The sequence below is a fragment of the Mus caroli genome, unplaced genomic scaffold (genome assembly GCF_978045245.1).
Source record: "Mus caroli unplaced genomic scaffold, Mus_caroli_1 scaffold_18, whole genome shotgun sequence".
Classification (NCBI taxonomy): domain Eukaryota; kingdom Metazoa; phylum Chordata; class Mammalia; order Rodentia; family Muridae; genus Mus; species Mus caroli.
In genome coordinates, this window is record NW_028227273.1 from 38,011,709 (window position 1) to 38,036,406 (window position 24,698).

The window sequence follows — 24,698 nt, forward strand, 5'->3', positions numbered from 1 at the left end:
GCCATGCCATTCATATGATGCTTGGAATCCCAGACCTTGCACATGCTATTTGAGCACTACCCACTGGGCTACAGTGCCAGACCCTTGATGGTAGTTTTTTGGTTTTGAGACTCCCCATAGGTTCTTGAATGGCCCTGTCTGGTTTCATTTCTATTTCTATCGAATGTAATGCACAGTGCTCAACACTGGAGCTGTAAAAACTGTTCAAGCACATACAGATATCTGAATGAATGGATGAATGAATGAATGAATAGATGAGTAAGTACACTGGTGAGTGTCTGAAGGATGTATGAATGAATGACTGAATGAATGAATGAGGGAATGAATGAATTCGTGAATGATGGGTGAAGGAAGCTTACAATCCCCTTTCCCAGGAAGTACTTTTCTCCTGAGGCTGGGTGCAGGGGAGGACGGCCAGTGATGTCATAAGGGGTGTCCTGAGCAGAAGGTTCCAGAAGCCTGAATTATGGAGTTGTGTTGGGTGGGAACCCATCTACCACCATCACCCTGGCTAGACTGAGGGGTGACCAGAGCAAGAAGGGGACAACACACACTAACACACACACACACACACACACACACACACACACACACACGGGCTTCTGGGACCACCCACCACTGACCAACTCTGTGGAAGGAGAACTACCTTGCTGACCAGATGTCTCCATCTGTGACACCTGGCCACCTTGCGAAAGTTGGTAAGGTTCCTGTGAGGATCTCTGCGTGGGGCAAGTGACCGTGACAGAATGGAGCCCACATTTAGGGAAGGCCAGATTTTAGTTTTTCCCTATGAAGGCAAGACTGCCTTAGGCTCCCTCTACTCCTGCACTAAAGGTGAGGACTTAGGCTCTAGAACCTGTAGCTGAACCCGGTAAAAGCTGAACGTGGACAAGCCCACCTGCAGCACCAGCACCTGCCGTACTCAGTGTCAAACAACAGACAGAGACCCCGTGGCACTGCGGCAATGTGCATTGTTTTGGGTGTCTGTAGGGTCCCACCATGTCTGCCTCACGCAAGGGATGTCTGAAGTCCATTTTGTGTATCTGTGGCCAACTGGGGCTGCTCCCTGTGAGGCACTATCTCCCACAGAACCAGGAGTTTGCTGACTGGGTCAGATGGCTGTCCATGAGCTCCAGCAATCCCCCTGTCTCCGTCTCTCCAGAGCTGGGGATACAGATGCACACCAGCACACTTGGGAATTTTAAAAGTGCTGGTGATTCAAAGGCGGGTTCTTGTGCTGTGCATGCCCTTACTAATGGAGCCATCTTCCAAGCCCTTAAGTTTTGTTTTGTTTTGTTTTGTTTTGTTTTGTTTTGTTTTGTTTTGTGATAGGGTCTCACCGTGTTGCCCTGGCTTACCTGGAACTCTGTTTGTAGCTCCAGCTGACCTTAAACTCAGTGACCCAGCTGCCTCTTCCTCTCTAGTGCTGGACTAGAGGCACACACCAACCACCTCATCCAGCTTGTTTCCAACCTTCTTTGTGGAATATTAAAATGTTTTAATGTTACGTTTTGAGAGCTTCGACTCTGTGATCACAGCCCTCCAGAGATCTGTGGTGACAGCACGTACCCTGGGCGTAGCTACAGATTTTTAAAAATTACTTTATTATTGTTGTGTATTTTGTGCCTCTGTGGGTGGTCATAAGACAGCTTGGGGTGGTCAGTTCTCCCCTCCCGTGTGGATCCTAGCGATCGGCAGGATTGACAGTGAGTGCCTTCAATGGTGAGCTGACTGGCTGGACCAATAATCTTGAAAAGAGGAAGAGTGCAGAGGGATAGAAGGAGCAGAGGGGGAGAGGAGGGAGGGCAGATAACTCTGTTAGAACCTCACCAGTGAACACCCTCTAACTTAGAAATGCATTATTCTCTGATACATAAACCATCTTTCCAGTCATCAGGCATGACTAAGCAATCCCAAGGTCTAGGCAGACATCACCAGTGGATTGGAAGTTGGCCCCTCTGCTGTTCTTGCCAAAACGTCTCTGTTTCCTTCATTGGTTTATCATCTGTGGGCCCCGCAGCACTGTGACAAATACTTCTTGTGAATCTGCAAAGGCTGGACCACCAATGACTCAAGAGAAGAAGGCGGAAGACCTTGAGAGAGGCACAGACACCACCTCAGGTTAGTGACGGCCAGAGAGGGTTCCTCCCAATGGGCCACTCAGCCATCTCTGCTTGAACATGCCTGACCTCCAGGGCTGTCCCGTTCTTTCTGGTTATTGGGCATGATGTAGCGCGTGATCAGCAGTTTGGGGTCCAATCACTTAGGTCACAGGTGACAACTTGGGGTCAAGAGGTACAGCACAGGTCATTTGCTGTCTGGGAAGCACTTTTGCATATTACCTAGTTTCTGGTGTTGTGGTAAAACACCTTGACAAAAGTGACTTATGGGGAAGGGTTTTCCAACTCCCCATTCCATGTCACTATCCACTGTGGCAGGGAGTCAAAGCAGGAGCTTGGGGCAGCCAGTCACATCTATGAACAGAGAGCATGCACACACCCCAACACTCAGGCACACACACCGGCCCTCTACACGGCTCCTCACTGAGACTCTTTCAGGTCATTAATTCTAAATAGTGTCATTTGACAAAGCTAACCACACAAATACTGTTTTCAAAAGATTTTATGGGGCTAAAGAGGTGGCTCAGTGGGGATACACATACACTCATACACACAGATGCACACATACACACACTCATTCACACAGACATACATACACAGATACAGATATGTGCTCATGCTGTTGGTTGTGTGGCACTTTTCCTGGGAAAACCTGAACAAATACCTATCCACTCTTACTGTGTGACAAGAAAGACTTGTCCCGGTGAGATGCAGCACACATGTCCACTCCCCTGAGGTAGGGGAAACACAGCAGACCAAAGCGTGGACACCAACAACGTCCAACGTGGTGCCCTGAGCTTTACTGGGGTCACTGACAGGCATATGCGTGAGGGGTCATGTACTGGAGCAGAAATGACTCACAGACAGCTGCATCACCAAGGCCTGAGTGACAGCTCAGAAAGCTGGGAACCTGATGCTCACTGCACATCACTGCTGGGAGGTCAACAAGCTGGACAGCGCCCATTGCAGGCATCTTTGCATCTCTGAGAGTGTGTCTCAGCAGTCCTGACAGCTTATATGTACTTGGGGAGTGTCTTAATCAGGGTTTCTATTGCTGTGATAAACACCATAACCAAAAGCTACTTGGGGGGAGGAAACAGTTTATTTAATCTTACAGCTTACAGTCCATCATCCAGGAGAATCAGGGCAGGAACTCATGCAGAGGCCATGGAGGGCTCTGCTCCCTGACTCACTCCCCACAGCTTGTTCAACTGGCTTTCTACCATGCAGGACCCACCTGCCTAGAGATGGCACCACACCCAATTGGCTGAGCCCTCCCATGTCAATGTTCAGTCTATAAAGAGCATCACAGACATGCCAATCTGATGGGAGCATTTTCTCACCCTAGGTTTGTATCAACTTGACAAAAACCAACCAGCACCCAGAGAGAGGGGCTGGTGAATCTAGTCGCTTTTCAAGAACCTCCTGACGGTTCTGAATTGTTTACTTTCTAAGCTTATGAGTGTTCTCTGCGTGATGGAGTTATTTTCATCTCAGAGAAAAGTTCTATCCAACATACATGTACACACACACACACACCATTTGTAGCCCCCACCCCCACCCCCGTCTCAAGACTCTCAAGGTTAATGTCTGTGCTGCAGATGAGGTCTCCCTTCTGTCCCCTTCCCATCCTTGGTGAGTTGGTTACTTCCTGTGGTATGATAAGACACCATGACCAAATGCAATTTAAGGGACAGGCTTAATTTGGCTTTCAGTTCAGAGTCCACAATGTTGAGAGACATGACAAGCAAGCGGCAGCCACAGTGGCAGGAACTGGAAGCTTAAAGCTCAGGTCTGGGACCACAGGCAAGAAGCAGAGAGCAAAGCACAAATATTATGGGACTTTTTAATCCTAAAGCCTGCCCCCCACCCCCTGCTTTCTGCAGCAAGGTTGCATCTAACCACCCTGCAACGGCACCAGAACTAGGAACCAAGTATTCAAATATATGAGCCTGTGAGAGCAATTCTCATTCAGACCAGCCAGAAGTCAGGAAAGCCTGCTTTCTTATAGAACCCAGGGCTAGCAGCCCGGGGATGGCCACGCCCACGGTGGGCTGGGCCCTCCCACCAGCCCTCCCACATCAATCACTAATTAAGAAAATGGCCCACAGGCTTGCAGTTAGATCTTACGGAGGTTATTTTCTCCGTTGAGGCTGGCTCCTCTCTGAGGATTCTAGCTTTTGTCAAACACACAGGATAACCCCACTGTACAGCCTGGCCTCAGCATCTCTCTGAAGCCCCAGAAGCCGGATGCACCCTCTGGAGCTGGAAGCTTAGCCGGGTGGGGCTTTGCTCGGGGGGGGGGGGGGGGGGGGGGGGGGGGTGTCTTCCCCAGGTTTCCAGCGCAGACCTCTCTCTGCCGTGCTGATCGGTAATCTTATCAGTCAAAGCCAGTCCTCCAGCACCAACCTTCACTGTAAACTGCCACATAGAGTTCCCGAGTGCTCGTTCTCTTTTCACACTGTACATTCTGAAATTCTTTCTGCCCCTGCTGCTCTTTTTCACTGTAGTCCTGCATGAGAGCAGTCACTGTAACTACAAGACAGAGACAGCATCATGCTTAAAACCTCCTGCAACAATGAAATAGTCCATAACTGAGTTTTAAAAATTGATTATTGGGTTTTTTTTTTTTTTTAATGTGTGTGGGTGCTTAGCTTGCATGTGTGTCTGCATAGACCACATGTTTCAGTTTAGTCCGAGGTCCCTGCTAGAGGCAGGTTCATTTCCTAGCCCTCAAGGCTTGTGAGATGATCTGTTGTTAAAAAACCTCCCAGCCTCAGACGTCCTGTTCCAGTCAAAGAAAACACACCCAGGCTCATCTAGGAAAATATGAGCCTTCGAGCATGGAGATTCGAATGAGAGGTGTCCCTCACGGTCTGGGGCACTTGAACACCTGCTCTGCGGCTGCTGCTGCTGCTGTGCTGCAGGGAGTCTGTCCCGGGGGTGGACTTTGAGATCGGAACCCAATTGCTGGAACAATAAGAAAAGAAGTCTTAGCACGTGGAATGCAGCTTTGCTTTAAAAGCCCACTCATGTGAGAACTAACAAAACAGAACCACTCCCTGAGCCCTCTCCCCAATACCACAGTCAACGAACTTCTCCAGGCAGTTTAGAGCAAGCCGTTCTCAGTCAGTGGGTTGCAACCCCTTTGTGGGTTGCCATGACTCTTTCACAGGGATCACATATCAGATATCCCACATGTCACAGACAATTCGTAACAGTAGTAGAATTAAAGCTGTGAATTAGCAACAGAAATAAATTTATGGTTGGGGGTGCCCATGGTGTGAGCAACTCTATTAAAGGGTCGCAGTATTAGGAAGGTTGAGAACCACCTAGGTTTAGAAGGTATTTACCACAGTGCACTGATGTCCCGTGTTGCTGTTGTCTGATAATCGTTTTTCTCAGTTTCTGTTTGTTGTTTCGATCTCCCTTTATGAGATGATGTCTCATTTAGCCCAGGCTAGTCTTGAACTCATGATGTAACTAAGGATGACCTCAAACTCCATTTTGTGTATGTGTGTGTGTGTGTGCGCGCGTGTGTGCCCACATGCATGTGGAGGCCAAGAAGCAATGTTGGCAGTCTTCCTGAATCACTCCTATTTATTTGAGATAGTGCATGCAGGCCTTCCCACTCCTGGATTTTTTTAACCCGTGTGCGCAGGATCTGAACTCGGGTTCTCACGCCTGCACAGCAAGGACTGACGGACTGAACCTGCTCCTTGCCCCAGTCCCAAAACTTTGGGATTCCTGAGCACTGAGCTGACAAACAGCTGCTACCATGCCTGCCTCCTCTTTAAAAAAAAAAAAATTACATGTATTTCTTTGTTTTTAAGGGTGGGACATGTAGAGGTCAGAGGGCAACTTTCAAGAACTGGTTCCCCTTCCCCTGTGTGCTTTCCGAGGCCTGAGCTCAGCTCAGCAGCCTGTGGTGAGTCCTTCTGCCCTCTGAGCACTCCAGCCCCTACCTGCATTTGAATGGAAATCTCCAGGTGGGGCTGGAGATGCCATGCAGTGGTAAGGAACTCTTGCTATGCCTTCTTCTGGTCTCAGTGGGCACTGCAAGTGCACAGTGCACAGACACACTCAGGCAATAAAGCAATAAATATCAAAACATTTTGAAAATACCCAGGAAGGCTGAGGCTGTGGCTAAGCTATAGAGCATTGGCCCAGGGTATACAGGGTTCCCCCACCCACCCCGTTCCATTACAGAAGCAATACTTACCCATGACTCTTACAGCTGTTCCCAGGCTGTGGAGCACCCACTGTGATGGAGAAGTGCTCCTGAGGCTGTCCAAACATGGTCCAGGCCATGAGACCCCGATGACCATCCCTGAGCTGTTCCAGGAATCTGCTGAGCGATTCAGCGCTTATCCGGCCCTAGCCTCAAAGAACGGCAAAAAGTGGGACACGATGACATTCAGTCAGTACTATGAACTGTGTCGAAAGGCAGCCAAGTCTCTGATCAAGGTGAGCAGCTCCCCTCCCACTCAGTCATTCAGAAGCCATGTTCTGCAGAGCTTGGTATGGGAGACCTGGCGTCCCAGCATACAGGGAGCTGAGGCAGGATGGGCCTGAGTTCCAAGCTAGCTTGAGTCACTGTCTCAGAAAGTGAACAAAAAAGAAAGGAAGTTGGGCTGGGCCCCGGTGGTCAGAGTGGTGGTCTACAAGCACAAGATCCCGGGTTCCACTCCTAGCACTAGGTGTGACAGTACACGTCTGCCATTCTTTCTCAGGAGGTAGGAGGTAGGAGGGCCAGGAGTTCAAGGCCAGCCTTGGCAACACAGTGAGCCAGGGTCCAGCCTGAGCTACAGAAGACACTGTTTTAGTTACTATTCTATGGTTGTGAGGCAACATCATGACCAAGGCAACTTATAAGAGAAAATTATATATATAATTTTTATATAAATAAATTTTATAGATAATTATTAAAATTTTTTATATAAAAGAAATTCTTAATTGAGGCTGGCTTACAGTTTAACAGATTTAGTCCATTATCATGATGGAGAGGAACATGGTGGGATGCATGGTCCACATTGTTATGAAATAAAACGTGGCATTGGGGAGGGGGTACCTGGCAGGCCCATGCCAAGGTCTGTCTGAGAAATCACACCATGATACAGACCTGATTTAAGGGAAGTTTACTGGGGGTGGGTGGGGTGGGTGTGGGGACAAAGGCAAGCAGGACCTGGAAAAGGGCTCAATACAGAGAAAGTAGGGACAGAGAGGTGCAGAGAGAGAAAGAGGCTGGCCAGGAACACATGAGGACAGAGAGGAAGAGAGAATGAGAAGGGAGAGAGGAGGAGGAGGAGGACGACGAGGTGGAGGAGAAGAGCAGGTAGTAATGGCTGCTGCTGCTGACATCAGCTGTTGCTAGTGAAAGACCCCCGTTTTGGGGAGACCCTCGCTCAAGTCCCGGGATGATCCGACGCCCCAATAATTCAAGAGAAACCATTCTTGATGCAATATCGCATGACGTTTATTCGGGAATCAGCATGCTGAGGCCGAGCTCATATCCTGCACAGGGGCAGAGGAGATCGACCCCCAGCAGTTGCAGTCGAGGGTTTTTAAAGAATAAACCGTAAAGTGAGGGGAGAATAAGACCACAAAGAATGGGGAAGCTGAGTAAACATCGTAAGAATGGGGATGGTGAATTACAGCTCATCTCTCATGGAATGGTTGCAGGCTATCTTTGGCAAACATTCTTGGTCCCTTAAAGAATGGGGAAGGCACCTGGATGGGTCACTCAGTGGTCATTTTTCCTTAGGCTTAAGGTGAAAGAACAAAGAACTCCATGCCGGGGCTTCATTTCTAGGGGTCTAAGAAACACATTGTATATTAGGTAGCTGTTGGGAGGAGCCTAGCAGAATTGTCTATAAGGCAGTACACCGTCTATTTCAGTCTCAACACTTTCAAAGTCCAAAGTCTCTTTTCTAAGACTCAAAGCAGTCTCTTAACCATAAAATCAAAACTCGGATCACATACGTTCAGCACACAATGACACAAAACATACATGACCATTCCAAAAGGGAGAAAAGGGAGTGTAGTGAGGAAATGCTGAACCAAAAAAGGCCAAAACCCAGAAAGGAAAACTCCTTACTCTGATGAGAAAGGGCTCGGGTGGCTCTCTGGAGGTCCACTCCGCCTTGTGAAGCTCTCTCTCCCTTGGGCTGGCTCCGTGCCCCCTGTGCAGTGTTCCTCAGCAGGTAGCCCACTGCGCCCGCACCTCCATCATCTCAGCTCTCCAATACAAGCCAGGCAACTTCCACACACTGCAGTAATCTCTCCTGGCTGAGCCACAGACAGAGATTCCACAACCGTGTGACTCGCGTCCACGGTGGATGCTGCCGAGTCCTGCTGCCTCCTGGATGGAGACTGTCCAGTGCCAAGACCTACATTCACCGGGAGCTTTGACTTATTCCTGTTTTCCTTTGTTGTGTAAACCCTCCTTGAATTCCTAAGGCGTTTTCCCGTCAGAGGTTCCAAGACTCAGCAGGAGGCTTTCCTTTCAGCTTCTCATGTCCAGGAGCACGGAACTTGTGCTCAGCATGACATTTCCTGGTGCTCCTCTTGTATTTCTCTCTGCTGTGCTTGCGCTTTTAAATAATAATTTGTATAAGACTGAACACCAGCAACCACCGTGACAGCCACTATCAGGATATTTATTTATTTATTATTATTATTTTTTTGTGTGTGGTTTTTCGAGACAGGGTTTCTCTGTGTAGCTCTGGCTGTCCTGGAACTCACTTTGTAGACCAAGCTGGCCTCGAACTCAGAAATCCGCCTGCCTCTGCCTCCCGAGTGCTGGGATTAAAGGCGTGGGCCACCACCGCCCGGCTCAAATGTAATTTTTAAAAGGTTTGGGGCTGGAGTGGCAGCTCAGCAGCTAAGAGCTCTTCCTACCCTTTGCGCGTGCGCTGTGTGAGTTGGCTTCTTAGTCACGAGGCTTAGGGACCCACAGCCACCGACTACTCCAGCTCCCAGGGACCTAACACCTTCTTTTGGCTTCTGTGGGCAGCTATATGTGCATGACCACATGCAGACTGCACACATCTAAATAACTACGACTCAGGAGGTGAAGAAAGGAGGGTCCTGGGCTCTTTGGCTAGCAGCCTGGCCTTCGTGGTTAGCTTCAGGGAAGAAATATGAGGAGATGCAAAGGGAGTAAGCTGGGGTAATGCGGACCTGCAAACACAAAAACCCAATGAGTGCCCAGAACTCAAACCCTGAGGGTTCCCACAGTCCTGGGTCAGTGGGTGAACAAAGGCTCTTCTCGAAAGCCCACTGGCCTGGCTGTGACGGCGAGTGCCTGGTTCAGAGGGAGACCTGTTTTAACACAGAGACATGGCAAGCAACAGAGATACTGCCGGGCGCCCTGCACACCCACACACCCAGATGGATGGCATGTGAGCTGTGACTGTCTCTGTGTACACACCCATGTGTAGGCACATACAACATCCATACACAAGTCAGACTTAAAATCAGCAGACCACCCGGAACTTCCTCCTGTCACCTTATGCTCAGAGGGCTCAAGATCAAGGTCTTTTTTTTTTTTTTAAAGATTTATTTATTTTATTTATATGAGTACACTGTAGCTGTCTTCAGACACACCAGAAGAAGGCATCAGATCTCATTACAGGTGGTTGTAAGCCACCATGTGGGTGCTGGGAATTGAACTCAGGACCTCTGGAAGAGCAGTCAGTGCTCTTACCTGCTGAGCCATCTCTCCAGCCCAAGATCAAGTTCTTAAAGGGAAACTCATCCATCTGTATCCACCCCAGCACTGTCCACACAACAGGAGACAGGCAGCTCCAAGTGCCCAGGGCTGCTGCCTAAGTGAAGTGTGATGTCTATGTACCAGGATATTATGTTATGCAGCCTTGAAAACAGAGAACTCTGACACAAAGTTCACTAAGTGAAAGGACTTTGGGGACAGGATTCTCACTGCTGGGAAACTCACACAGAGGATGCACACTGCAGCATCTCATTCTGGAGGGGTTCCTAGAGCTATCGGGCCCACTGTGTGGGGGAGGGATGGAGTATTAATGTTGAATGGGCTCAGAGATTCGTATGCGGAGGATGGGAGGTTCTGGAGGTGGAGGTGGGAATGGCTGTGCAGCCAAGAGGATGTGCCTCCTATCCACGGAAGAAATAATAATGGCTAAGCAGTGAATCCCACACCCCATGGACTTCACACGTGGAAGCAAAGTAGGTGGGAAATGAAGACCAGAAGGAGGTAAGCAAAGCTCACTATACCACCCAACCTCAGGCTCGGTAGTGGCTCTCCACTTTGTGCAGCTGCTTCTCCATTTTTCTCAACTCCTAACGGTCAGATCTTGAGTGGGCACGCCCGAGAACTGATGCATCTTTCTTGTGGTTCTGTTCCTTCCAGCTCGGCCTGCAGCGCTTCCACTGTGTCGGCATCCTGGGCTTTAACTCGGTCGAGTGGGTCGTTGCTGCTCTGGGCACTATCTTGGCTGGGTATGTTCTACCCTTTGGTTGAACTGTGTTGACAGACCACTGCCGCCAGCTGCTCACTACAAAGCCTGATTCAGAAGCCAAGGCCGAGAGTTAATACCCTTCCCATCCTTGGCCTCATCTCTTAAAAATAATGTCTTAAAATTTGTAGATTTGTGCACATGTGGGGGTATAAACCTGATGTATACATGCATGTGAGTCCACAGAGGACAGAAAGAGGTAGGGCGATCAGATCCCCTGGGGCTGGAGTTACAGGTCATTGTTAGGAATATGGGTGCTGGGAACTGAACTGGGGTTCCCTGAAAGAGTGTCCAGTGCTCTAACCACTGAGCCTCCCCCAGCCTGGGCCTAGTTCTCAGAGCTGGAGACCTCCAATGGAGGTGGTGTTGGGGAGCTAAGGGTTTGAGACTCTGTGCAAGAGTGATTCTTTTTTTTTTTTTTTTTTTTTTTTTTTTTTTTTTTTTGGTTTTTCGAGACAGGGTTTCTCTGTGTAGCCCTGGCTGTCCTGGCACTCACTTTGTAGACCAGGCTGGCCTCGAACTCAGAAATCCGCCTGCCTCTGCCTCCCGAGTGCTGGGATTAAAGGCGTGCGCCACCACGCCCGGCTGCAAGAGTGATTCTTGTTAAACCTTTGTGGATTTGTGCACATGTGAGGGTATATACATGATGTATACATGCATGTGAGTCCACAGAGGACAGAAAGGGGTAGGGTGATCAGATCCCCAGAGACTGATCAAGGTCTTAAAGGGAAACTCATTCATCTATATCCACCCCAGCACTGTCCACACAACAGGAGACAGGCAGCTCCAAGTGCCAGTGCTGCTGCATAAGTGAAGTGTGATGTTGCTGGATGGTGGGTTAAAGGCCTAGGGGGCCAGTGCAAAGACCTAGATACAACACTAGCTGTTGTGGCTTAAATTCAACATAAATCCAACGTAACTCAAACACCAGGTCAATCCCAATGACAAGAACTTATTGTAATCAAGCCACAACTGATCGATCAGGCTGCAGAACAGACGTGAGAGCTGAACTAGGACTCTGAAGGGATGTTGTACAGCATATAAAGATGAAACAATTAAGCATGGGGGAGCAAGGGGGCTGTAGCATTGTCCAATCATATTTTGACATAAAGGGTGGGGAATGGGAGTTTCCATCAATCAGAATAGGAGTAGATTCCTGGGCCTGGGCACATGAGCTCTGTCTGACCCTGCCGGCAAGATGAGAAGCTGTTATGGAGACGCCTGGACCCTGACAACTTAAGCTGCTCAGTTATTGGGGATTCTCCAACTTTCCTAGGGCTTGGGACCTTTAATTTAGTTTCTACCTATGATTAAACAGAGTCTGAAAAAGTGGTAGTAATTAGAATAAGTTTCTTTTGCCTGTTCTCAACACTAGCACTGGCTGGGGAAATGGTGGCCCAGCAGACAAAGGCACTTATGAAAATCCCGATGACCTCAGTTCCATGCCCTGGGTCCACAGGGTGGCAGGAGGGACGACCCACTGGCTCCTCCTCTGATCTCCATGTGCTCACTGTGGCATGAGCCACCACATCCACACATGTAACTTAAAAAAAGAATTCTGTGGTGTGGCCAGTGGTGGCGCACACCTTTAATCCCAGCACTTGGGAGGCAGAGGCAGGTGGATTTCTGAGTTCAAGGCCAGCCTGGTCTGCAAAGTGAGTTCCAGGACAGCCAGGGCTACACAGAGAAACCCTGTCTCGAAAAACCAAGGAAAGAAGGAAAGAAGGAAAGAAGGAAAGAAAGAAGGAAGGAGGGAGGGAGAGAGAGAGAGAGAGAGAAGAAAGGAAGGAAGAGAGAGAGAGAGAAAGAAAGAAAGAAAGAAAGAAAGAAAGAAAGAAAGAAAGAAAGAAGAAAAAGAAAGAAAGAAAAAAAGAAAGAAAGAAAGTGAGCAAGTCTTGTGTCCCCAGGGGCCTCTGTGTTGGTATTTATGCCACCAACTCGGCTGATGCCTGCCAGTACGTCATCCAGCAGGCCAACGTGAGTATCTTGATAGTGGAGAATGACCAACAGCTGCAGAAAATCCTGTCGGTGAGTGCCTGGCTGCTAGCTGAGGGGTTTCCACAAAAGCCCTCCAGAAAAACCTGCTTTTGAGGGGGAAGCAGGGTAAGTCGGGGGCATGGGGGGGGCATTGGACCTCCAGGCCTGTCAGCTGGCCTCACTTCCCAACCGTACAAAACCTGCATTCACTGGAGGGCAACACATTGCGGCACCAGTAATCCCAGCACTGGGAAGGCAGGTGGGTGTCCAGGACCCACTGGCCAGCCAGCCCTCCTGCCTCACTGCAAGCAGCAGGCCAGTGGAGGCCCAGTGCTCTAACCCAGCATGGAGGGTGGCTGAGGAGGTATAGAGGAGGCTGACCTTGGCTCTGTAAGCCTTCACATAAATGCACACATACACATGTCTTTGGTCTCTGCACTTGGCAGACTGGACCAGGAGGATTCGCTGCAAGTTTGAGGCAAGCCTGGGCTACAGAGAAAATTCCTGAGTAGCCTTAGCTACACCATGACGTCTCAAAAAAAAAAAAAAAAAAAAAAGGAAAGAAGAGAGACTGCTTCTGCTATGAAGTTGCTGTGCCCTGAGCATGCGCCTCCTCTTGGCCCTCTTCGGCCATGTTGTCTCTCTGTTGTGTACTTACACAACACACCCACTTGCTTGACAGTGAAATTTTCCCCATTTGTTTGTTTGTTTGTGTGTGTGTGTGTGTGTGCAGTGGAACCTGGCTCCTCTTCCTGTTCTTGTAGCATTTATTTTTATTTTCCTGTTTTATGGATGTTCTGGAGACATCCTCTATCTCTCTTACATGAGCACAGACACCTAGCAGTCCCCTAGGTAGGGCAGGATGATCTGGAGAGAGGGTCCTTGGGAAGAGAACCCAGCTGGCCAGACATTGTTTAGCTTACTCTTGGTCATCGGGGCCTGGGAGGATGGCAGGCACAGGACCCATGGCCAGACAGATCTGAACAGGCAAAATAAATAAGAGGACCTCCTTGTCAGACTTGGATCAAACAGTACCTAAAGGCATCACTAGGGACACGTCTGTGCATCCATGGTCTAGGTGTGGATCATGTGTCCCCAGTGATTTTCTTCTGACGACTGAAGGCTATGGCCATATGCGGCAGCTCCCTTTGATTCGAGGTTGCCAACCGTAAGCTGCCTTGGTTTTGAAACTGGGTTTTCTGGAGCCCAGGCTGGTCTCCAGCTCACTGTGTAAACTTCAAGTCCTGATCCTCCTGCCCTGATTTCCTGAGTCCTGAGAACGTGAACCACCATACCCAGTCGATGTGGTGCTGGATATGGGCCCCAGGCCTTTGTGCATGCTAGCTTACGTTCTACCCACTGAGCACAGCCCTAACCTTTATTTTTACAAATTACGTTCTTTTGTTAAAATTTTAATTTTTGTATGTATGTACTGTGTGTATGTGCACAGGGTAGGGGAAAGCTTGGTAGGTTTGGCACTTCTTTTTTTTTTTTTGGTTTTTCGAGACAGGGTTTCTCTGTGTAGCCCTGGCTGTCCTGGAACTCACTCTGTAGACCAGGCTGGCCTCGAACTCAGAAATCCGCCTGCCTCTGCCTCCCGAGTGCTGGGATTAAAGGCGTGCGCCACCAACGCCCAGCGGTTTGGCACTTCTTGCCCACTGTGTGGCTCTCCCAGGGACTGAACTCTACCCATCAGACTTGCAGGCAAGGTGCCTTTATGAGAAGGCACGACTTGAGTGCTGGGATCTGAACTCGGTACCTTCAGGCAGTGGTGTGCTGTGGAACCTGTGCCCTAGTACCCTGAGCCCACAGGGAACTCTTTCAGATTCCACCAGACAAGATGGAGACCGTGAAAGCCATTGTGCAGTACAAGCTGCCCTTGATGGAAAGCATCACAAACCTGTACTCGGTGAGTGTGGGGAGGGTGTGCCTGTGGGAGGGGCCTGTGGGAGGGCCTGTGGGAGGGGCCTGTGAGAGGGGCGGGATCTGTGGGGGCAGGTCATGTAGGTGGGAAGGGTTCTGTGGGAGCGCCAGGGCATGTAGGTAGGGTCTGTAGGGGAGAAGCAGGGGTATTGAGTCAGCCTGTGGTAATAGGTGGGGCCACACAGAGAAATGTGTAGTGAATGGGTAGGGACTCCAGGAAAAATTGTGCAAAGGGGCCACTCTAGGGAAGGAAATGGGCAGGGCCATAGGAACAGTGTTGCAGTGATTAGCGGACAGGTGCTTCCTGGTACTTGGTGTGATCCCTCAGCCCCAAACCAGTAGATGAAGGCAGAAAGTCATTATTTTGTGTGTGTCAGAGAAATCCCAAATTGAAAACTAAGTGGATTAATACATGTTCTTTAAGGGGAAAACTGCATGTATGTATTTGCATGTTTTGTCTTTTTGAGACAGGCCCATGTTCTTTATCATATTTATTTATAACTTAGTATATAATTTTTCTCTTTATTTTTACTAATCTTATCGCAGTAATGTATGTTAGGAATATATATATATATGTATACATATATATATGTATACATATATATATATAGTGTCAGGGCCTGTGGGAAGGTCAGACAAGTTGCCTCTCTTCTACCATGTGGGTCCTAGGGAGCAAACTCAGGTCACCTGTCAGGCTTGAGCTGTCTGCTCAGTGCTACAACCTAATAGGTGTTGTTGTTGTTGTTTGTTTGTTTGTTTTTGTTTGGTTTGGTTTTTCAAGACAGGGTTTCTCTGTATAGCCCTAGGCTATCCTGAAACTCACTCTGTAGACCAGTCTGGTCTCGAACTCAGAAATCCACCTGCCTCTGCCTCCCAAGTGCTGGGATTAAAGGCATGTGCCACCATTGCTTGGCTCAACCTAATAGTTTTTAATCAAGACAATTAACAGTTATCTTTAAAAGCAAAAAGCAAAACAAACAAACACCACCACCAACAACAAACCAAACCCAATTGCCATACCTCTAATCCCACCCAGCACTTGGCAGCTAGAGTCAGGAGGATTACTGTGAGATCAAGTTGATATACATTGAGACAAGTCAGGCATGATGGCACTCAGGAGACAGAGGCAGCCTGGCCGATCTGGTCTACATAGAGAGAGAGAGACTCTGTCTCAAACAAACAAATATAAAATGAAAATATTAAACTTTTCAGAGATAACACTTAAGACCTAATTTCCGCACAATTTCTGAATGTACAACTCATTATTTTAATATTATACTTATGTCTAAGTCATTAATAGGTTTATCTGTCATAGTGATGCAGATTTAGGCCAGATCAGAGCAGATGAAAAGCAGAAAAATGTAGGGTTTGTTTAAAGATTTCTTTACTTATTATTATACATAAGTACACTATAACTGTCTTCGGACACACCAGAAGAGGGCATCAGATCTCATTACAGGTGGTTATGAGCCACCATGTGGCTGCTGGGAATTGAACTCAGGACCTTCAGAAAAGCAGTCAGTGCTTTTACCCGCTAAGCCATTTTACCAGCCAATAAATGCAGGTTTAATTGGCGCAAGTCTTGGGTGGGTTCACCAGCCCCATAGGCTGGGGCTGAGGCAGTCATGCACGTGGGTTAAGACAGGGAGGTTTTATAGTTCCCAGGTGAGGGCTGATGGGGTGTCAGCCAGGAGCTGGAGGAAGTGAAAATATCTTTAGTATAAATTTAGCAGTGAAATAATTTGGTAGCTGTATTTCTTTAACCTCATGCTATTCTCCTATAACCACACATAAAAACATTGATTTATTTAAAACTGCACCTCAATAGCTGAGCAGTTAGATGATCTATCTTTACTTTCTGTGCTCATCTGGCTACCTCCATCCCCATCCCAGGATACTGGCATGTTAGTGTTGATCTGACTCTTTGGGCTTCAGGTGTGTTTCAGCGATCTCTCTCCGTACCTCTTCCTTGTGGCTCCAAACCTCCATCCTCCTTGCTGATCTGAGTCTCCCTCTCTCTTTCCTCTGGCTGGCAGATCTCCCGCCCTAGTCTCCTATTCTGCCCAGCCATTGGGTGTTCAGCATGTATTAGCAAGGCTGAGAATAAATGGTAAGAATTGTTCACACAATGTTGAGAAGGGAGATTCTTAACATAAGCATTACAATGCCGTTTCAATCTGTCCGGATTGAAACGAGAGGATGTGAGGGCAGAGAAAATCAGCATTTGAATAACACAAGGGTAAACTTTACACAGTGTGAAGAAATGTTTCGCTTACAAGCTGGGGTTGTGCCTGAGTATGGTCAGACGCTGGGCTCCTCCTGGGCCGGCACTTGAGTGGCCTGCCGTATTAGAACAGCTAGTTACATCGGCTGCTGGAAATGCGGAACTGAGCTTTTGGCTCAGAGCTTTTCAGTGAAAGATGGGTTGGGGGAAAGAGGGCAGATAGGGTTTCCCAGCTTGTGCAGGGGCAAGCAGCAGGCTCCAACCAAACAGTCATAATGTATTATAATTTTATTTTTGGCTATTTTTAGCTACGTGTATTAAGATTTGTAAATGTTTCCTCTAGCTGCTGGGTCTTTCAGGCACCAGATCACAAGCACGGGTCATTTGAGGTCTTGAGTCACTACAGCAACAGTATCCTAAGTCTTGGATCACTTTAAAATTCATCTTTGAAGCCAGGCTGGGGGCACAGGCCTGCCATCCTAACTACTGGGAAGGTTGAGACAGCCTGTTTAAGGCCAGCATGAGCAACGACTAAGACCCTCTAGTAAAATAAAGAGGCCTGGGGGTGTGGCTCAGAATAGCACTGCTGCCTAGAAACCCCCAGTGAGGGGCTGGGGTGTGGCTGTCTGGTGTCTCCTTGCCTAGTGTGTGATTCTTGGTTCAACCTTAAGGATGTGTTTCAAGGGGAAAGAAAAAACAAAAACCTCCTTAGAGGTATCCTGACCACGTTCTTCAGTCTTGAGACTGTTGAGTTTGGGGCAGAGGACTCTTGGAAGTGATAGTTCTAGAGCAGTGGTTCTGGCCTCCAGTCACTAGGTGGCAGCAGCATCCTCCCCATAGTAACGGCAAGTCAATGCATAGGTTATGCCACGATCCCTGTGGATGAGAGTGTCTCTCAGTGGGGACACCGACTGGGAATGATTCTGTTACATGCCATGGCATCCACCTACTCTGCAGTGGATTGGAGACCCTATAAAATTTCAGTGGAGATAGATATGGATACGTACCCCAGGCTAGTCTTGTAGCCCAGGCTAGTTTAAAACTTGATAGCGTCCTGCCTCGGCCTCCTGTGTACTGGGATTTAGTCTTGCCAGTCTTAGGATTCAGTGTAGCGATGGAACCCTTTTGTTAGGCCCAGTGCCCCAGTCCTCTCAGCTGCCCCCTTTCAACCTAAATGATACCATTGCTTTCACACAACAAAAGCCCAACCCCCAACCCAAATGTCTTGAGCCAGGAAGGTCATTTGTCAGTCTCTTTTAACTACAGCTCAGAATGTGGGCTTCACACAGGGCTGCAACCAGGAGTTCCCACCCTCTGGGTGTTTTGTCACCAATCTCCTGGCTCTTCAGACCCCTCCTATCCCCACCAATGATCCTGTGGCCACATCTGTAGTGACAAGTCTAGGCAATAGGAAATCTTCATTTGCTGCTAACGTCTTCATCTTCACTGCGACTGAAGTCATATGCCCCAAATCCTGGCTAATCACTGGCACCTTGACTGATAAAAAATACTCGACTTCATCCAATCAGGGATGACTTCTGGGGCAGGGGTGGAGTCAGAGCCATCTACTTGGCAACTCAGAAGTTGGGGAAGCCATGAGACTTGAACTCAGGAAAGGAATGAGAGCTCTTTTCCAGGGTCAGTGCCTCCTGGAGGGGCCAGCCTTCAAGAGGACTTGGCAGGTAAAGTGGCTTGCTGCCAAGCCTGGTGACCTGGAGCTTGGTCCGGGGAACTCACACAATCAGTGGAAGGAGAGAACTGACTTCTATACATGCATCCCCAAATAAGTAATTAAATTTAAGTCTAAAAATCTTCTGTTTAAGCTATTTGAGGGACAGGCTTTTGTTATTTACAGCTGGTGTTGTCTTTAAGGATTGCAGATATACTAGAGGGCTGGGTCAGGAGAGAGCAGCTGCTTGCCCAAGACCACAGCACAGTCAGTCAGTCACTGTTTGGGACTACCCAAAGAAAGGGCTAGCTTTCTGCATTATAGAAGAGGCCTGTCTGAGCTCACAGGCCCATCAGTGCACAGGCAGTGGTCAGAAGCTAGCCAGGGTGGAACGGGGCGTTTCTGAGAGCTCTCCCGGCCCTTGGTCCTTCTGCCAACCTCTGCTGGCAACCTGCCTTGGGGTGAGCCCACTGGAGTTGGGGTGAGTCAGGCTAGAGTCTGAGCACGAGCCAGCCGGGTCCCCACCCTCCACCCACCTTCCCATCCATAGTGGCATGACTTCATGGAGCTAGGGAACGCCATCCCAAATATCCAGCTGGATCGGGTCATCCTGAGCCAGAAGGCCAACCAGTGTGCTGTCATCCTCTACACCTCTGGGACCACAGGGACCCCCAAAGGCGTGCTGCTGAGCCATGACAACGTAAGCGGGGGCCCTCTGGAGCAGCTCTTACCTGGGCTCCCTCTGAGCCCCAAAACAGGCAACGGGAGGCATGTGTAAGGTCTATATGGGTCGAGAACCAGGCAGTTGGTGGAGCTGGGAGCTTGGGTGTAGACCTGGGTCCAGAGCAAAACTGGGCAAGGACAAGAAAACTGGCAGCACCATGCCTCAGTTTCCCTGTCTGTGAAATGGGAATTGGTTTCATGGTTTCTATCTGGTGTGTTTGTGTGAATGTGTTTGTTTCTCTCTCTCTCTGTCTCTCTCTCTCTCTCTCTCTCTCTCTGTGTGTGTGTGTGTGTGTGTGTGTGTGTGTATAGGCCAGAGACAACCTTGGCTGTGGTCCCTCAGGGGTATCTAGCTAGGATTCTTTGAGATAGGGTCTCTCAATGGCCTGGCCCTCAGTAATTCAGGCAGGCAGGCTGACTGACTGCCCACCTGGACCACCTCTCCAATGCCGGGCTACTAAGGCATGCCACCACACGAGCTCTGAGAACTGGCTTTCAGGGACTGTGCAGAGTAAGCATTTTACCCAAGACATTTCACCAGCCTGGTTGGTTCATTTTGTTTTGATTCAGTTGTTGGTTTTGAAACAGGCTGTCACATAGCCCACACTGGCCTCAAACTTGTGGTGTAGCCCGGGATGACCTTGAACGCCTGATCCCTCTGCCTCAGCCTCCTGAGTGCTGGGATGATAGCTTGCTTGTGAGAATGCTTGTGTGCAGACGTCTGGAGGCCCACACTTGCCACTGCTGTCTTTCTTGACTGTTCCCCATCATATACGGAGTCAGTCCTCCCACTTGAACTCAGAATCACAGGTTCAGCTTGTTCTGGGGGTGGTCCTTTGGCTCCCCCTACCGAGTGTCTGAGACTGCCAGTGACTGCACATGCACTATGTTGAAGAGTTTTATGTTAACGTGACACAAGCTAGAGTCATCTGAGACGAGAGAGCCCCCATTCTCAAAACGCTTCATAAAATCAGCTGCAGGCAAGCCTGTGGGGGCATTGTCTTAATTAGTGATGGGTGGGGGAGAGTCCAGCCCACTGTGGCTGATGCCATCCCTGGGTTCTATAAGAAGCAGGCTGAGCAAGCCAGTCAGCAGCACACTCCGTGGCCTCTGCATCGGCTCCTGCCTCCAGGTTCCTGCCCTGTTTGAGTTCCTGTCCTGGCTTCCTTTGGTCATGAGCAGTAATGGGGAAGTGTAAGCCAAACAAATGCTTTCTACCCATCTTGCTTTGGTCATGATATCTCATCACAACAGAAGAAACCCTAAGATGCCCACACAGCATATGAGGCTCTGGAGACCTGAGCTCCAGTCTTCACACGTGTGTGATAAGAGCTTCAGACCCTGTAGCCCCCTCTCAAAGCCTGCAGGTTGACATTCTAGATTAACCATCACAAAGAAGAATCCCTAGCCTTGTGGGCTGGGCCTATACCTTTGGAATTGTGTTGGTATTCACATGACAGATGTCTTCCTCAATCACTCTCTGTCTACCTTCTGTTTGGGGACAGGATCACTCACTGAACCTGATGCTCACCTGTGTGGTCAGCCACCAAGCCCCAGGGGGCCTCCTATATCCACAAGTGTGATAACGGTAGTGTGTCACCGATGCCAAAAGGTTGAGCAAGTGCTGGGAGATGGCTTTATGGCAAACACAAGGACCTGAGTTCAATCCCAACACCCACATAAAAACCTCAGGCATGGTGATGTATGGTTTCTAATCCCAGCCCTGGGGAAGCAGACCTGAAGACCCTGGGGCTCACTGGCCAGCAGCCTAGTCAAATCGGTGAGCCCCAGATCCAGTGAGAGTCCCTGTATCAAAGACAACGTCAGAGGGGACTAGAGAGATGGCACATTGGTTAGGTGTGCTTGCTTCTCAGTCACGAGGACTGGAGTTTAGATCCCATCACCCTTATATCAAACTGAGCACCACACGTAGACCTGTGACACCCTAGCTTCAAGTGGAGCAGAGACAAAAGGTTCCTGAGGCTTGCTGGTTTTCTTTGTAGCCTGACTGCAATATGAGCTGGGTTCGAGAAAAGACCCTGCCCCCAAAAGGGCAAGCTAGCCTCCAGGTGTGTACACACTCAGAGTGAAGGATGTCTCTGAGGAAAATGTGTGTGTGTGTGTGTGTGTGTGTGAGTGTGTGTGTGAGTGTGTGTGTGTGTGAGTGTGTGTGTGTGAGTGTGTGTGTATGTGAGTATGTGTGTGTGTGAGTGTGTGTATGTGAGTGTGTGTGTGAGTGTGTGTGTGTGTGAGTGTGTGGGTGTATGTGTGTGTATGTGAGTGTGTGTGTGTGAGTGTGTGTGTATGTGAGTGTGTTGTGTGTATGTGAGTGTGTGTATGTGAGTGTGTGTGTGTGAGTGTGTGTGTATGTGAGTGTGTGTGTGTGTATGTGAGTATGTGAGTGTGTGTGTATGTGATTGTGTGTGTGTATGTAAGTGTGTGTGTATGTGAGTGTGTTGTGTGTATGTGAGTGTGTGTGTGTATATGAGTGTGTGTGTGTATGTGTGTGTGAGAGAGACAGACAGGCAGACAGCAGGTATCTGTGGGTGCCCTCAGAGGCTGGAAGAAGTGATCACCTTGAGCTGGAGTTAATGATGTCTCTGAGCTGTGCTGTAGGTGCTGGGGACTGGATGGGTCCTCTGCAGTAGCAGCCAGTGTTTTTAGCCTCAGTAAGTAAAATTTCAAAACAATAAGATAACAGTTGGGTGGGTGGGGGTACACCCTCATAGAAGCAGGAGGGAGGGGAGATGGGATGGGGGTTCTGGGGGGAAATCTGGAAAGGGGATAACACTTGAAATGTAAATAAATAAAATATCCAATACAAAAAAAGATAACAGTTGAAGAAGACAACTAACTGTTCTCTATCTCAGGCCTCCTCATATGCACACACGTATACACACACGTGTACACACATATGTACACACACAAGTGTGCCTGCTCTCTTACAGAACTCAGGACCACCAGCATGCATACGCACAAGTGCACACATTCTTACATGCACACATAAGTATACACATGTGCATGCATGTATACACGTGTGCACAGTGGTCCTCAGGCAAGGCACAGAAGCTCTAAGTTATCCTTGTTTTCTAGATCACATGGACGGCAGGGGCAATGGCGCAAGAGATGGAGATAAACCGCATCTCAGGGAAGCAGAATACAATAGTCAGCTACCTGCCCCTCAGCCACATAGCAGCCCAGCTCACAGACATCTGGATCCCCATCAAGATCGGGGCACTCACTTTCTTTGCTCAACCAGATGCACTCAGGGTAAGGCTGGGTGAGGTTCTCACCAGGCATCCAGTGGCCTTTGGGGGAGGGGGTAGACATCGTCTGTCCAGTGGACAGGCCCAAACTCTAAGAATTTTTCTTCTCCATCTTCATTTTCTGATCCACTCCACGGCATGGAGAACAACTGAGTTCACTCTCTTAGCTTGCAGTGCAGTTGTGTAGACTATTCTGCACAAGCCCGGCAAGAGGCCCCAGTGGCACTGATAGTGTATGTGTGTTTTCAGTACTTCTTGCATTCACTTATTCATTAGGTGTATGTGCCATGGTGTGCATGTGATAGTCAGAGGACACATTAGGGTTCATGCTCTCTTCCACCCTAGGATCCTGGGGACAAACTCAGGTCATCAGGCTTAGTGAAAAGTGCCTTTACCTAGAAAGCCACCTTGTGTGTGCTTGTTGACATGCGTGCATGATCTCATGGCTTGTTCAGCCTGCTCTCAGGGCCACCAGCCTAAGGATGGCACCATCTACAACAGGATGGGTGCTCCTATATCAGCCATCAATCAAGAGAGTGCACCCCAGACATACTGCAGGCCACTCTGGTGGAGGCATTTTCTAAATTGGGAGTCCTCTTCTCAAATGATTCTAGCTTGTGTCAAATTGACAGAAACACTAACCATAAATACACACAAACATAAGCATAGAAATGCACACATACCAATAAACACGGAAATGTACACACAATGTGTCTTAGGGTTTTCTACTGTGAACAAACTCCATGATCAATGAAACTTTCTTCTTAAAAGATTTATTTATTCTATGTATGTGAGTACATTGTAGACATACAGTCTCAGAAACAGAGAGACAAACAATAGACACAAGATACAGACCAGACACAGAATGTCACACATAGACACAGAATGCCACATGCAGACATACAGTGTCACACAGACACAGAACGCCACACACAACCACAGACACACGCAGACACACAGCCACATGCAGACACAGACAGACTCAGACACAGATACAGACACTCAGACTCAGTCACATAGCCACACGTAGACACAGACACAGAGCCACACACAGACACACACAGACACATGCAGACACAGACACAGAGCCACACTCTCATGACAGCACTATTCACAAGATGAAATGCATTTGGAAGTAAATTGGACAGCAGTTCCCAACAACTAACTTGACTCAGAAGGTGAAGGCACCCGTCGTCATTGATCTTGATAATAAGTATGATCCCAGAGCCCACAGGGTGAAGAGAGAACTGATTCCTGCCATTGTCCTCTGACCTCCACACAAGTGCCATAAAGAAAAGTCACATGAGCTAATCCAGACACCCATGGCTCTGGTGTTAAAAAGTCACAGCTGAGCTGGGCGTAGTGGTGCACGCCTTTAATCCCAGCACTTGGGAGGCACAGGCAGGCGGATTTCTGAGTTCGAGGCCAGCCTGGTCTACAAAGTGAGTTCCAGGTCAGCCAGGGCTACACAGAGAAACCCTGTCTTGAAAAAACAAAAAATAAACCAAAACAAAAAAAAAGTCATAGGTGCTACAGTGTTGTCACTGGGACCCATGCTGGCGGGAGACATTCCCTTCCAGGACATGTAACTTCTAATACATGTAATTATTACAGTCGATGCTGCAGAGATAGTTCAGCTGCCAAGACTGCTGGCTGCACAAACCTTAGGACCTGAGCTCTAACCCTGAACACTCGTGTACAAAGCTGCACGTGGTCTGTCAGACAGAGCAGGAGATCTCTAGGGGATTGCTTGGTAGTCAAGCCCAAGGTTCAGTGAGAGGTTTCCTCTCGAGGGAATAAGGCAGAGTGGCCTCAGGACTCGGGTCCTCCTCTGCTGCATGTGTGGGCATGTTAGTTCCCTGGTTTTTTCTTTGTAAGATGAGACAGGATGCAGGGTAAGCATTCAGTGTGGAGTTGTGCACCTATGAATGTATCACATGTTTTCCCTGACCCAAGGGTCTCCAAAGGTTCCCATTTGGGGACATCTTTATCAATGTGAGATAGTCTCACTAGATTCTCTGCTTTGCCAGTGCTTCCCAATGCAAGTTATGGATCCATTTTAAAAAGTGCCTACCTCACTCGTGTCTCCCGGGTGTGAAGTGGTACATATGTCACCAACCTCACTCGTGTCTCCTGGGTGTGAAGTGGCACATATGTCACCAACCTCACTCGTGTCTCCTGGGTGTGAAGTGGCACATATGTCACCAACCTCACTCGTGTCTCCTGGGTGTGAAGTGGCATGTAATCACCCTCACTGACATTTTCTTCGTTATTAATGATAATACGGACTTCTCATGGGTT

At 48.7% G+C, this 24,698-nt stretch overlaps 1 protein-coding gene across 3 annotated transcripts in view; it reads left to right on the top strand.

Annotated features, from left to right (window-relative positions):
• The first annotated feature begins 443 nt into the window (after positions 1-443).
• Positions 444-24,698, top strand: part of LOC110284349 (long-chain-fatty-acid--CoA ligase ACSBG2) — a 32,304-nt gene continuing 8,049 nt past the window's right edge. The window contains exons 1-8 of one of the 3 annotated variants that reach the window (XM_021150075.2): positions 444-698; positions 2,021-2,121; positions 6,358-6,587; positions 10,510-10,598; positions 12,523-12,643; positions 14,418-14,501; positions 18,959-19,108; positions 22,225-22,401. In XM_021150075.2, the coding sequence (XP_021005734.1) occupies positions 2,067-2,121; positions 6,358-6,587; positions 10,510-10,598; positions 12,523-12,643; positions 14,418-14,501; positions 18,959-19,108; positions 22,225-22,401 (906 nt within the window). In that variant the 5' untranslated portion in view covers positions 444-698; positions 2,021-2,066. Of the gene's footprint in view, positions 699-724; positions 835-1,919; positions 2,122-6,357; positions 6,588-10,509; positions 10,599-12,522; positions 12,644-14,417; positions 14,502-18,958; positions 19,109-22,224; positions 22,402-24,698 lie in introns of those variants that run through there. The other 2 variants (XM_021150077.2, XM_021150074.2) reach the window with 2 other exon arrangements.